This window comes from Paralichthys olivaceus, chromosome 10, assembly GCF_024713975.1.
Source record: "Paralichthys olivaceus isolate ysfri-2021 chromosome 10, ASM2471397v2, whole genome shotgun sequence".
NCBI lineage: Eukaryota > Metazoa > Chordata > Actinopteri > Pleuronectiformes > Paralichthyidae > Paralichthys > Paralichthys olivaceus.
In genome coordinates, this window is record NC_091102.1 from 18,128,301 (window position 1) to 18,144,367 (window position 16,067).

At 39.7% G+C, this 16,067-nt stretch overlaps 1 protein-coding gene across 6 annotated transcripts in view; it reads right to left on the reverse strand.

The window, feature by feature from the left end:
- Positions 1 to 9,589: 9,589 nt before the first annotated feature.
- Positions 9,590 to 16,067, reverse strand: part of ube2f (ubiquitin-conjugating enzyme E2F (putative)) — a 32,916-nt gene continuing 26,438 nt past the window's right edge. For all 6 annotated transcript variants that reach the window (XM_069532601.1, XM_069532604.1, XM_069532602.1 and 3 more), the window contains one exon: positions 9,590 to 12,284. In XM_069532601.1, coding sequence (XP_069388702.1) covers positions 12,234 to 12,284 — 51 coding nt within the window. In that variant the 3' untranslated portion in view covers positions 9,590 to 12,233. The remainder of the gene's footprint in view (positions 12,285 to 16,067) is intronic.

A 16,067-nucleotide genomic window follows, 5' to 3' on the forward strand; every position in this document is an offset into this window, starting at 1 on the left:
AACATTTTGATGCAAAATTAATTCAGAACTTGACAACAGTCATATCGAGGTTCACTTTTAGTTGATGCTCTCACGTGTTCATTAGAATCACATGGAGCGAACATAGAGCAGCTTCTCCTGAGGCTCGATGAAACATTTTGGTCGTCTTGCATGAGGAACTTTCTAACAGAGGAGAAATGGTTTAAGGCAGAAATAGAATAGAATATTCACAAGTGTGTTTTCATGAGTGTCTCATGTTTTTCGTGACGATGTGTTTATTTGGAAAGTCATCAGTCTACAACTTAACTGCTAGATATCTTCAGATGCTACCCTGTGAACCTTCATAATGTTTTGTCTCTTGTTCTGTTACTGATTTGCACATTGCAGCAAAGTTAATGTAAAGTTAATGTTACTTTCCATTGGCAGAACGTTTTCTGACACCATGCATGATTTAAGAAAAAGCTGTTTAAAATTAAGTAAACTTTAATACAAATGTATCTTTTCTTTTCTTATTTTAACTAACGCTGTCAACGCTGCCATCAAACATAAATTGCTCATTTAGTAAATAGCATGAGATGATTTGCTTATCTTCCCTCCAGGGACACAACCATCCTGTTTAATTTCCTCTCTAACACATTATCTCTTCTGATTGCAGCATCCTCAGCAAGGTTCATGAGTGCAGCAGGAGGATGGCAGCAGGAGCTAATTGAGGCGCCTCTGCTTTTTTAAACTAATTAGCTCGCAAACTATGCTTGAAACCTCAGAAATTACTTATGAGGTCATTGGTTTTGAGATGCAGCCGACAACAGAAGCACTTCTAGCTCCTCATTTCACATAACAGAGCAGAGGAGGACATTGTTTTTCATTGTAGGAAATCTGAGCTCAGAATGTTTGATGAATGTTGCGGCAGAATGAAACTAAGTACATCAACACAAGTAAAGTACTCAAGTACTCAAATTCAGAGAACCTATTTCAATTTTATTCAACTTTATACTTGAACTGCACTACATCTCAGAGACAAATACTGTCATTTTTTACTTACCCTTTCTTTCCACTGAAAACTGTACTTTTGATTTGCATAATTGAGTGTGAACAATTTAAAATTCAAGAGTGGAGCTTACAAAATGTTGTGGCAGCCAGATATACGGCTATATATACGGCTATAGTAAGAAAGCTGGTGTCTTCGATCAACGATGCTGCTGATGATGTTCCCCAGTGGCCTCTTGAGGTATTGCAAGGAAAAAATTTCCCTGAAACCCAAAAAGCAAAACATTTTATTATGTTTTTTAATGATTGTGCAACTTTGTCTCAGGCAGCCTAAAATGTATATAAGTTTAATTATAGTAATTTGGTTCAGTTTCGCTTTCGAATGCAGACTGGAGGAACCGGGGATCAAACTGCGGACCCTCTGGTTAGTAGAAGACTGTTGCATGCTTTTGTTTCTGTCTCTCTCATCTCCTCCAGGTGTGTGCTCATGCAGCGCCTCCACTGGCACAGCTGAAGCCACTCCTAAATCAGAGCAATGGATATAAAAACCCTGAGCAGAGCTTCAGATGTGGCCAGTGGGCCAAGCTGAGAGTGAAACAAGCTGAGAGTGAAACAAGCTGAGAGTGAAACAAGCTGAGAGTGAAACAAGCTGAGAGTGAATGTGTAGTAGTGTTTATTAGTTGTTGGTGTTTTTGTGAAGTGGTAGATCTTATGTTCATTTCTAAAAATACTTGTTTTTCCTTTCATGCAGCCGGGTGGTCAATTGTTTTTCCTCGGTTTATTCTCAATTGTTTGTCCCTCATCCCCTGGACGTCTTAGGGGCGTAACAACGACCCTTATAACACCTTCTGAGCCACTTTCAATGATCATACAGTATGAATGTTGCCCCGTACTTCTCAATAGCATTAAACAAAATATCACTGCATCTTAATCTTACGGTTTCCTGCGGCCACGGTTCATCCTGTCACCAGCTGTGAGGAGGAAAATGAAGAGAATGTAGGGAGGGGGGAAATATAGTGAGAGGAGAACGATCAGACTCTGACGTCAGACTCTGCTCCCACTCTCCTCCTGCTGATGTCCCCACAGGACAATAACACTCTCTGTAATGTCATTCACAGATGTGGGCTGTTAACATGAATTCATGTTATTTTCACTGCTCTGTGTCACAATTCAATTCCTCCTTTTCCCCAAGTGGCTCTGGTGTATTTCGGTCTTGTTTACGATTTCCCAACAGAACCCAGAGCAACGCTTTAATCATGCAGCTGAGAAGATGAGTCCAGAAAAATACATTAACTGGTCAAACTAATATGAAATATATATAATCACGAGCTAGATGTATTTATCTTGTTTTTCCTTGAAATCTGTTCTCCATGATGAAGTTTGACGGTTTCACACCTGATAATTGATTCTTTCCGTTAGCGGTATATTAAAATAACTAGAATCACCTCAAATCACAGTATGTTTTCCATTTTGGTTGATATCCTGTGAAAGAATGAATTACCAGGTGCATACGCTCTACAGTATATACATACTTGTTGTGTGCATCCGTTTACCAGCATCAATTTATGTTCTCAGTCACATTAAACAGTCTCACGCTCTGCACACAGAGGCCTCACTGTGGCTCATCTCCAGAGAGAAAGAATGTGGAGTTGGGGGCGTAGGGGAGAGAAAGAGAGGGTTGGGGTTGGAGGAAATAAAACAGGGGGATTAAAGTATAGAAATAATAATAAAATAATACGATACAACAAAAAAAACAATACTGGCAGTATTCTAAAAAGTGGACACAACAGAGAAAGCTGAAGAGACCGGTGAGGGCCCCTTGAAGAGATGTGTTAAGATTGACAGTAACATAATGATTGACTTATATATGGGAACATTTGTGTGATTTAAAGTTCTAGTGCAGGGCCCATGGTAAACCTGCCTGTATGGAACGGGCTGTTTGTTTTGCTGGTTGCAGTTTTCTGTCTCAAACTGTTAAAGTGACCTGGAGTAATGGAGCGGCAGTAAGTAAAGACCAACTGCAGGAACCCTGAGGCTGCACCCCCGCTGCTGCACTGTTCCCGTTTATTCAAAACTCAGTGAAAGTCAACCTCAGTTCGTAGAGCCACTAACTGGAGAATCAGTTGTCGCTGTGGTAGACTCGCTGTTGTCTTGATCAACATCGTCCCTTTCATAGATGAATCTCAGACGACGTTGGTCATCTGTTTATACAAAGGTTAAACATTGAACCCATTTCATGTTGCATTAAATTCGACACTGAACTTTCTTGGTGTCAAAACAAAACACATGCAAAGTGCGAGGCCGAAAAGATGAACGGTTCTCGAGATACAAACAGACTGACGGACAAAGATTTGTAATAATTTGTAGATGCACATCCTGAGTGAGGTGACTGTTCTGGAAGTAGGAAAATGTTGAAGCGATAAGTCATTTTTACATTTCAATTCTTCTAAACATCACAATGGTGTCACACATAAGAGCGGATAAGGACCCAAATGCAGATGCCCTACGAGGAGAGATCTAATGAACCATCCTTAGTTTTATTCACATGAACAGTCAGATAGGCAGTGTATCAGAAAAACACAAACGTAAAGGTGAGGTCAAAAAATAAAACTTGGTCAAAACACTGAAAAAAAGAAGCAGGAACATAGATGAGAAAGTGACAAGATGAACTTTGAACAAAGTGAAATGCAGAGACTAAATACACGAAACTGACGAGACACAGTTAAGTTCAGTGTTCGACAAACTAGACAAAGATGTAAATTAAGAGAGTCACAAGGAAAGAAGTTTTTAAATTCAAAGCACAAGGAAAACAAGATTAAAGTCCATAAACACAATGAGTCCAACAAAAGATTCACAAAGAAATAATCAAAAGTCCACACAAACACAAAGACTCCAGACAAGAGCAGAATCATGACAAATGTCTGAGTCTGTCCTGCTTTCAGAATAATTACATCTCTGTCTGGCCAATGTTCAGATTTGGACACAAACGAAAACAAGCAAAACACACATTTCAAATAAAGATAGGAAAAAATCACTGGAAGAAAAAGGAAAAAGTGTTACAGGGAAAAACAAACCAACCAAAATCTTCAGCAAGGTCCATGAGTACATTGGAAGACGTTGATAGGAACAAGTTGAGAATATTTTGCATTTTGAAAGTAATTAACAACTAAACTAAGCTTGAAGCCTCAGAAATTAGGTTTGAGGTCAGTGGTGTAGGATGTAGCTGAGAGCAAAACGTTTCTATCACTCTAAGACTTCACAGAGAAGAAAAACATTCTTTTCTAATCCCGACTGTATAACATTGTTTACCTGAGCCCCGCAATGATGTTCTGCAGACATTATATTATTATATAAGTGTTATCTATGAGTAAAGAAATGTGTGTTTTCTCTTGGGACAACAAAATGGCACAATCTTTCTGTAGACACAATCTACAATCTTTTCTAATCAATAGAAAATCTTTTCATCTGACCTCAATGGATTCAAGGTCTTCCATTCATGATATGAAATGTGTGTTAAATTGTAGTTGTAGAGGACAGAATTCTGCACACATTGGGTTATTGAGTGACCTAATGTTCCTTTTACTGTATCAACTATCCCAAAGACTATGTGGAATCTAATAATTAAAATTCCAGTTTGATTTGGCTTATAAAGTCACACCATGACAACTAACACCAGGTGATGAGTTGTCGTTCTCTGTGATGCTTCAGGATGTGTGCGATGCAGTTTGGCACCTATATGTTTAAGTGTTGTGGGCGTGCCTCATACTATGTGATACCTGCATAATGCTGCACATTACACATAAAAAAAACATTTTTTAAAATCAGACCTGCAGCTTTAGATTGTTGTCCATTTCCTCCATCTGTGTATATACTGTATGCATTGGCTCTTTTGATGATTTAATCTTCTCTCACAATGTGACGCTTTGTTGATTTGCATTCGTATGAAAATCTGCCACATGGCTACATTCGTTTTGTGACTTGTCGTGTGAACGCTCAGGGCTCTCGTCTATTGGAAAAAAAAAAAGGCGATAATTTCACAAAATACATGTTTGTTTGACATCGTTTTGACCCAACAGGGCAGTAAACACTGGGGATGGAGCTTTATTTAATTACAGTGATGTAGTCATTGTTTCTGCCTCTGTTTAAGTTGGCATGACTAAATGTATTACTGTTTGCTGCCTGCCAAGCTAATCTCACAGCACAATGAAGTGCCTCCCACGGCTGGAATGAGTGTGTGGGCAGCTTTTGAAGCGGAACAAAGGAAATAGAGAGGCACTTACTCTTAGACACACTCTGTGGAGCATACATGGACACACGTGGGCCTCTATACATCTGCTCATTCATCGCATTCGAATGAGACACACCTGAACATGCACAAAACTAGTAAAATATAAACAAAATACACAAAACTCAACAGACAAAAACTGTGTCTCTTATTGTCTCAATGTAAACACTGTCAGAATGTATTGAACTCAACAGTTTAACGCAGGTGGATGATTTTGATTTAGTTAATGGTTCTATTTAAAAGGAAATAAGCACATGGTCTGGAATTCAAGTTGTATCCAAATCCATTCATGCTAGTTTAAGGAATGACGTGTGGGTGTATTGTTCAGGGCTATACTTAAATCATCTTAAATAATTGTGGGTGTGTTTTGTAGAGTAACGTGCAATAAACCAATCACGGTGCCATCTCCCATTTCTTTTAGAAGCCACATGTGTGTGGTGGGTTGCTATCATAAGGGCAGATCTGCCAGGAAGTGAGAGAGAATGTTTCTCTGCAGAGTGCTAAGCACATGTTTCTGTCGTGATAATGGGGCTTTAAAATCTGAGTGAAACACTGTGTCACCAACCTTAGACCAGTGTTTTTATTTTTATCCGAAAGCATAATTGCTTTTCATTACCTCAAGATATAAACAGTGAACCTGACAGATTTCAGATGGGTGCATAAGCATTTGATATTCAAACCATGGGCACTGGAGGGGAAACCGACGTCAGTCTGAAACTTGGGTCACGTTTGGTGCCGCTTTGCAGTGTAAGACAGTCTTAGTCTTTTGACAAACGTTGGTTTTGTTCTCTTTTTAATTTGAATCTGTATATTCATTTAGAAAGGTTATAGTCCAAAAAAACAAAGACATTTTGTAATTTATTTTAAACAAGTTACAGTTGCTAATCATTTTATAAAGCCCTCTTTTCCATTCAAAAAAAAAAAAAATCCCATTAACATCTGTATAACAGCCTTCACGCCAGGGTCAAATGGCTCCTCAGTAGACACGGCTCCGGCTTCAGCTCTGAATGTGACAGACATCAGAAGTCAAATATGTCAATCGCCTTTTTTTAATGGGTTTACCTGCATTAAAAAAAAGGTTGCACTGCCTTTTTGTGTGTGTGAGCTTTGAGCTTGCAGCTGAATTTAGTCCTTAAATCTCTAGAATTAATCAGGTGACTTCATTTAAAAATACCAACAGAGACTTTTCAAGGTGCTTCAAAAGACACAGCAGCAGAATCATCAGGTTTAAGATGGATTTGTTTTGTGTTGCTGCATCGCCTGCAGTTGGCAGCAAGATAATTCATGCTCAGCATCGTTTGACTTTGTGACTGCTCATGCACACTGTGCTACCTTCTCCATGGAGCTTGATGGATTCAAGAAGATCAGCAGCCTGACTACAGGAGCCCGGCAGTGACCAGCACCTCATCTGAGGGGATCATCTGGTATATTTTGTCTCACAGCTGACAATGTCAGTGTGTGAAATGTATCATCTGCTAGATTGGTATAAATATGTATATACAAACTCAGCATTACATACAGGATATTCATAGTTCCACAAAATGATGTGTCCTTTATCGTCAACCAACCATTAATGCTGAAGATCAACTGAATCTTTTATCGTGTTAATGTCCTTTGACTGATCTCACAGAGGTTCAGAACAGTATAATATGTTCCAAAGCATTACTGAGCTGAGTCGTCCTTCAAATTAACCTTCAGGACCTCAATCTGAACCACATCCTGAAACCGCTATCAGCCAGTTCAACATATCAATCCTGAGCTGGAAACTGAGGCATAACCCCTGCAATTTGTACTCCATAAATTTCCCATGAATCTGTCTTGGGTGCTCGTCTGGCTACAGCTCCACTGTGAACATTTTAGTCGGAACCCACAGGCATGTAAAGAGCTGCAGGAGCAGGCAGCAGCCAGCGTGGCGGATGAGACGGAGGAGGAGGCGAGAAGTAAGCAGCTGGCACCGAACGCCCACCAGGTCAACACAACAAACGCACAGACAGACCAACAGAGGGAACACACAGACACACACAGTGAATTAAGGAACAAAGATGGAGCTTGACATCAGATACATGGTTTCCTGTTTGGCTTCAGGGCTGAATGACATCACTGATAATCTCTGAGTATCCGTCTCCGCTGAACATATAACTGTTCACAAAACACAGACATCAATCTGCTGTCGACATATTCACACACAACTCATTTAATTCAACCATAGCAAGCCTGTCATTGTAAGTGAGGATGAAAAAATAAAATTGAGAGTAAAAGAGCTCAGGAATAATGCTACGATATTTACTGCTGTATGGAAATAAAAAGGGAAAGAAAGGAAAGTATAGAACCTGACCAGGATGTAATCAGAGGGGGTGAGCACACATAGAAAATGATCCTGCAGAGACAAACCTGTGGTGAAAGAAAAACACACAGGGTGACCTCTCAGGTGACCTGTCACTGTACATCACCCTCCGAGGTGATTAACACAAATGACATTCTCTGATTGGTCAAAAGCATTTTCTCATGTCACTGCTTCCGAGTGCTGATGTGCTGAATCTCTGTAAATAATATTAAAAATATTAAACCTCAGTATGAGTGAGATATCTTCTCTTTGAATTTGAGACAAAAACTAAATCATCTCGTCTTGACTTGACGTGTTTCTGGGGACAATAAATATTGTTGCCGTGAAAAAAACAAAGAAGCAAAAAGACAACAAAGAAAGTAAATGTTTTGGTGCCTGTTCCTCATGCACAGATAAATGCGCGAGATGATTTAATTTTGTGGTTCCAATTGCGATTTTTCAGTCCTCCAAGCACGGCTTAAGCATTATTTGGAGCTGTTGTCATAGCAACAAGTCATTAAAAGTTGGAGAAGTGCAGCTTATGCACAGGTACCAGAATAACAATGACACTTTTATTTCAGTTAGACTGTCACAATCAAAAAATCAGTTTAAGTCACAGTTGAGCATTTCTGAACTCTTGAACTTTGTACTTGAGAAGAGAAATCCTTAAAAACAATGTGTGCAAAGATTCCCTGAACCTGTTTACACTCTGCCTGTTAAACTGAAAGGTTTTTACTTTTTACCTATGTTGCATGTGTTATTATTATTCCATTTTATCTACTGGTGTTATTTGTTTGGGCCTCGGTATAAACCAGGTGTGGACCTTTGGATGCTACCTGCTGCCAATTTGTGTGACAAATAGCCCATCATTTGAACCCATTAATCACTTTATTTAATATGTCTGGCAGGTTTGCTGTCAGCAACAACCTCCTAAGGACACAATTTCTGCAGGTCCTCATTACTTTCTCGTCTCCCTCTGTGGACTGTTAATGGAAGTGGAAATGTGTTTTGATTAATTTAATTTATTCAAGGCAAGTTGAGGACGACTCAAATCAGAATGTATTCAAGCTCAGCAGGTTGGTGAATCGGGAGCAGGGCATCCGGAGAAATGCATTTAGATTTATTACATTCAACCATCTCATTACCTGGCTGTCAGCTGTCACTGCACACACACAACACACAGCACATCCACACGGCCCCAAAAATTGGCATGAGGACAAGCTGTGTGGGTGACTGACAGATGACAGTGTGTTGTGTGGTGTGTGTGTGTGTGTGTCCTCCTCAGCAAAGTAAAATGTGGGACTGGCTGACAGTTTTCAGTAAAACATTGTGCGCATGCATGTGCAAGTATGTGAGCACAGACACACACTAACCCCCACCTGGTGTAGGTGTAGAGCAGAGGAAGACTTACTATAGTGCATGTACTGAAGCTATAAATGGCACACAGGTTACACAAGTGCACTTTCTATCAATGGAGATCTCAACAAAGTTAAAAAATGCAATTCATGTTAACATGAAGAAAAAGTCAGCTACTGAAAGAATATTAATGAAAACAAAAATAAGGACTTCGACCAAACAAAATAAAATAAAATCTTACCTCAACGTCCACTTACTAGATTTGTTTTGGCTATTTAAGCCACATGACTCAAGTCCCAATGAGTGGAGGTAGTTTGCTCAGATATCACGGAGATAGCTAAGTTAAACTCTGAGTTTATTTTCTCCTTCATTTTGGGGTTGCGTGTTTCTCTTGGAGGGTTATGTAAGTGAGAGTACTGATCGTTCGTGTGTGCACCAGGTGGATTTAAATCAATGAAATAAACCATGTTGTCCACACACTTACAAAACCCTGCAAGACATATTTACATACAAAATGAGAAGAAGAAAAATGTGCATATTCATTACAGACTAAAAGAATCATTCGATGCAGTCCTCAAGTAATCACACCTTTACACTTGTTCTTATAATGCTGACATTTGTAACAATTAACAACGAAGCCCATGATAAAACAAGCCAGATTGTTTTATTCATATTCTCTTTAATATATCTTAAAAAAATGGATATACAATCTGAGAAAGAAAAGGTTGAGGGTTTGGAGAAGAACCGGTGGTAAATCTTCTCCTTTGGACCAAAGAGGAAGTTGGCCCAAGCAGAGACATTTCCCAGCAGCATCCTGGGAAGATATCAACATCGCTGACTGCCAAACTAAAGGACAGGTGTCCAAGGGAAGCTAAAGTCAGAGTATTAGTAAGGCTATGATAAAGATTGTGTTGGGCTACCATGCCCTGGAGGCAATTAGCTGTCACTGCAATTAAACAGGATGGCTTCAAATAACTAGGCATGTAGCATTAGCCTTTGAGGATTGAGCGGACCAGGAGCATGTGGGAAACCGCCATGGAACGCCCATGTTAACATCCGCTTACAACAGAACTATCAGGTGCTTTATTTTGACAGAGGTCAGCATTGTCTGTTGATCTGTTCACTTTCATGATGAAAACAAAATCCTTTGAGCTGTTGAACAAAGGGCCGGAGTAACAGAAAGAAAAGAGGGAGCAAGAGGAAACCAGAGCATGCTAACAAGTCACATCTTTTCAACACGTCATACTGACGCTCACACATACACACTCAACAAGCACAAATGTTCAGTCTTTACACATCTCCAACAGAAAAATTCAAACCTTAACATATAGTTTCTGACATCCAAACGCACCCCTGGCAGATTACATAGACTTTGCCTCATGCAGTCGTGTGAAGACAAAAGCTGAATGGAGTGACAAGTCGATAATAACAGGTACAACTCAAAGCTGAGGCACGATGCTATAGCCAGGGCCAAGTGAAACATGCACACGCACACACACACAGTGCTGTAATAAAGTCTGGTGACGGTGAATGGTTTTGGTCCATACTGCGGTACAATGACACTGAAATGACCATGAGGTTAAAGTGCTGACTTTCAGTTAGAAGGTGTTTATCTTAATATTGACTTGATTAAATGGCACTGAGGGACAAATAATCCCCTTGTAAATCTGAGACAATCCTGAAGACCAAACATTTTTAATGCTTGCTTCAGTTGAAGACCAGACTGAAGGTGAAAGGTCGACACTAATCCAATGAGAGGGGTGAAAGTGACATTCCATAAAAAGCTCCCAGAGCTGCAGACTCTACTGGTGATACTTTCTTCTGTTTTCTTCTTTTCATGTGATACATTATTGTTGTAAAAGTAGTGATTATAGCTGCTTTTAGTTCATGTTCTCATGTAGAATTAAATTGTCTCCATGAAACATGGGGGACTCTACACGAACAGAGCTACAGTTCTACAACGGTTAATTTCTGATAGATGTCAAATTAAAAGTGCTGTTTGTAAGTTTTCTCTGCCAGCGATGTTGTTTCTTGCCAGGAGTGGGTGGTGGTGATGGTCGCTTGCCAAGAGCTTCAGTAAATGTTATGTTTACAAGACAAAAGGTTATAATGTACCCTCTGAGCAGAGCTACTACTTCAGGACACACTGGATGCTACAGTGCCTCTGTAATGCAAAGTGACATGACAGCCTGTGACACTTTGCAATAGGTTGGGTCGGGGCTGGCTGAGCAACTTTGGTAGAAGGAAAGAAGTGATAGAAATAGGAACGAAACAAAAGTAAGCATTTCCATTGCCAAATGAAAGGTGAACTTGGAGCGTTTGTGCTAGACTGGTAAGAAAACGGCTGTTGCCAACGTTGGCTGCCTACCAATAGCCAAGCAAACATTTAAATCTAAATCAGTACTTTAAACCCAGTCAGTTAAAACCCAAAGTGCTTGGGTACAGAGCTATCACGTGAAAAAAATGTCACTGTCAATGATTGCACTGCAAGTATGAACAAACCTCAATGGGTATTTGTGTGTTTGTGAAACAGAAATACGGAGGGAGGGATGGAGGAAAGACAAAAAACAGTAAAATAGGGGTGCAGAAAATGATTTTTAGCTAAAAATTGTACAATACACTTGGCTGTGGTTTAAGTAGTAGTACTTTATCCCACTGGAGCTGAAAGAATCGTGTGTGTGTGTGTGTACATGCAAGAATAACAACTTAATGGGACAATGTGGTCATTCACATGCTGTCTAGTGGGGCAGGGGTTAAAGGCTGTTAAACTTGAGTGTGTGTATGTAACAGACAAGAAATGCATGTACATATATTCACTGTGTGTGTGTGTGTGTGTGAACTCGCATGCATTGTCTCTTTAGCAACACAAACATGGCAGGCACTGGAACAGAGAACTGATAGTAGCATTTACTTTCTCATGATTCATTAAATTTTAAAATAGCATGTAAGGGTTTTTTTTGCGCTAGTGAATCTTCACATCAAGTCCCATTTGTTGCCATGGCTCATTTCCGACTGGCGATCTTGCCACAATGAAGTTATTGTGGTCATTGTGACACTAAACTCTTTCTATGCAAGTCTTTTCTTTGCCACGCATCTTTTTTTCTTTATTTTTGTTCCTGCTAGATGGTGATTATTGCAATTGGTTGAATGGAGACGGGCGTAGGCGGGCGTGGTGTGAGGAGGGGAGTCAGAAGTGTCACAGAGTCAGCTGTTGGTTCACACACATCGGGAAGTTGGCCAAGATAAGCAGAGGCAAGGTAGAGTAGTTTGGTTGATTGTTGCAGGCTAATGTTGGTGCTTCTATCATCTGGCATAGTTCTTGATGTAATCTTGAACCTTATTCCGGAAATCCTCCTGGAAAAGAGAGAGAAACAAAGAGTACATGAGATACTCAAATTGAGAAATCACAATTGTATGTACAATATTTGTAGAAGATCAGCAGGGTGTCCATTTACTAAATACCTGCATGTTTATTGTATCTTATTTACATTTCGATCGGTTGGAGGATATCCTGTGTGACACTATTACACATTACAATGATGTCTTTTCAACTTGTCTTTCCTTGGTCATATTCCCTCTGGCCATGCATGCCCCCTCCTCCAGTGACCATGATTTTCCTTGTCTTGGTTCACGTCCCTTCTGGTCGTTCTTGGTTTCTTTCCACCCCCACCCCCCATCCATCTATCTCACAGTCTCCCTTTGAGGCTCCCTTGAACCATCACACCGGGTTACATCTGGCCCAACGGAGCTCTGCGTGTGACCTCTCTCTCCTTCCTCCTCAGTTGTGTCCATTATTTCAGCCTTCTGTCTCTTTCTTTTTAACCAATTAGGCTGTTCTGAGGGGCAACATAATCATGGATTTTGCTCAAAGGCTGCACACCAGCCTGCTATTGTTTTTCCTTTTCCATTTCGTGAAAAGATTTCCTTTACTCAGTCTTCACAAGAAAGTGCACAGCCAAGCAAAACTGTACTGCAGCTAGACATGTTGTAAATCATAGAAACAGTGGTAATTGGGGCCACACAGTACAGAGTTTGGAAAACTGCATCGGTAGCACCAAAGTAACCAAAGTCATGAAGACAATTATATTTTCTAAACATTACTGATGTAATAGAGCAATTATTCTCATCCTATACATCATGTACCTTTTGTCTGCATACAATGTTGTACTTTGTACTATGTTTTGAGTACTTGAGTATTTGGGTACTTGAGTATATGTTGCATACTTGTATGTTCACACCGGGGACAGGAGAGAAACAGCATTTCAATCCTGTCTATATCCTGCACATAGCAGAATTGACAATGAAGTCGACTTTGACTTTAATACAAGCACACTTTCAAAATAAAAATTCTCCCTTTTGAAACTTAAGTTTCAACATATTCGAACAGTTTTTTATGCACACCAGTTTTCAGATCACTGTTTGAACCTGAAAAACAAAATCATATCTTGGGAAAACAGTAACAGATATGGAACATTGAAAATGTTGCAGTTCTGCCAAAGAACTTCTCTTTTCTGTTTCAGAATACAATGTGCGATTTATGCCATTTAGTCACACACCCATTGCTGGGACGTCTGTGTGGCCACAGGGATATGCTCATGAAATAGAGAGTGCAGGGGAAAATAGGAATCAGTGGAAAGAGAGGAACAGGCACATGTGCACGTATTTATAGGACATGCAGGAATGCTGAAAAGCTGCCAGACTATAACCTCAGAATTGATGACCGTTTGAGTATCTGTACAAAGAAGGATGACCGGTCAGCTCTACTGCTGCTCAGCGATCTCTTCCTATAGGTGCAAGAGCCAACCACAAGTACAAAGTACTGTGTTTTGGCTATACAGATTGTTTCTTTTTAAGTGTACCTGCTTTATTTAGGTGTAGGCACTATGTGAAATAAAAGTCTAGGTGAAGTGGAATAATAGATCAGAAGGTGTGATTATTCAACCAGCAGCAGTGCTCGTCTCACAGCTCTGACATAGCTGAGGCAATTGCAGAGGAGCATTGACACTGAAATGAAGAGAAAACTTCTTCGTTTCATGGCCAGGTACTGCATGTTAAAATGAAAGCAATATTCTGCCTCAGCAGTGCTCTCCGTATCTTTAATCGAATAATCTGATTAAATGCCATTTGAAAAATCAGTGGTACTAATAAGTCAATAATGACTTCTAAACTATAAGCTGGCTGGAGGCATAATATAAAGCTGTGAGCAATGTGCAAATTAATATTGAAACTTATTTATGTTGAACTGGATTAGAAAGAAATTACCTCTGCACTGTTAAACCCAGCTGATGAGTCTACAGCCATGCTAGCAGCTATTTGGGGCTGTAATTGGAAATAGCGTTGAGCTAAATGCTCACAACATGCTGACATTTTCGCAACGGCATTGCCAACATTATGTGTTTTGATCAACTCTGTTGAGCTAGCTTGCGATCACATGCAATACTTTGAATCTATGGTGTAACATTTCCATTTTGTAAATGCAAGACCTATACTGACTTACAGTAAGTATGCATCACCAGTTATCCAAAGCTGAATTTCTTGGCGAATACCACCTCCACAAAGGCCCAACAGTCCCCTTATGAGACCACATTTATTCAATATACCAAAATATTTGTCTGACTGAAGTTGTTACTCAGGAAAATGTACACCACTTGTAAATATAAGATTTTAGTCCATCTGTCACTTTTTGCACCTGCCTGTCTTTCTGCCATCTTTTGTCTAACCATCTGTCTTTTTCAAAAGCCACAACAAACAAAAAAATACACTCAGACTTATAAAACACCACAATATACAATTTAGTTGAGAAAATTCAATACGTTTTGCAGGGCTGACTGAGACCACAGAAGATGCAGAGTTAAATAAACACTGCAGGACATCTTGTGTAGCTCCAGTTAGGCCCAATTAATCCACTTCACATAAACCTCTAAGTCAGAGCAAACACACCGACATTGAACACAGCATTTGTTTAAAAGCTATTCGATATAGCCCCAATTAAGATGTCCAACACAGATATGAATTGCAGAGTAGGATAAAGGGTGAAATAAATTGGATATAGAAATGTAAAGTGTGACGAATACATCTGAAGGGTTAGATCATTCTGTTGATGTCCTCACACATAAATGTTCAAGAAAAATGGACATGAATTTACCTTTTTTTTTTTTATCATTCCTTTTCTGTCTTAAAGCAGAAAACTGGCTCGATGCAAATTACTTTCATTAGTTTGAAGAACCCAAGTAAACTGCAGTCAATTAAAAATTTTAACTGTAAGAGAAGACTTTGTTGGCACTGTTTCACCCACAGAAGGCAATTAACTCTCCTCTCAATCTGTACAAGTAGTCAAAATATGTGTCACCATCGGGAGAAGGGGATGCAAATTAAACCCTGCGGGTACCAACAGTTCTGCTCAATGTTGAAAACTGCAATGGAAAGCCTCAGGATGTATTCTGTACAGCCAAGGGGAAATTAAAAGGGAAAGGAGAGGTGTGAACAGGAAGAGAGAAGAAAGAGATGACAGGGGGTGTGGAGGCCAGGAGAGCACTCAACAGTGGAAGGTGTTTTCACACTTGGGCTGACAAAATAATCTTTTCAGAGTTCTGTAGAGGAGAAATGTACTAGAACATCTAGGTGTGATCCAAAAAAGTGGTTTACTATCCAGAAGTTAAGGCACATCCCAGATAGGAAAGCTCTTGCATATTTGGAGTCAGAGTCTGTGCGATGCGATGTGAATGTTACAAGCCAAAGGTTGCTACATCCTCTAAGGCTGCATATTAAAATTGTGGTACAGCTTATTCCATAGACTGCTGTAACACCTGAAGATGTCCCATTAATAACTCAGTCTTGTGTCAAATTAAAAGATAATTAAATTGAAATTGAATGAAATTACTGATGTTTACAGTCAAAACAAACATCTTTTTCATTATACTATCACAATTTAATCATCACATGTTTAATGTTCATAAGTTCAGATTTAATGAGTGGAGCCCTTCAAGTGTCAGAAGCTTTTACTAAATTAACACACACGACAAGGTAATTACAAATAACCCTGCCAGTAACAATTCTGCTGTCACTTATCTCTCCACTGACAAGTGTAAATACAGGTCCAGCGTTGTGTGCTCCAGGACATCCACACAACAACAGCGC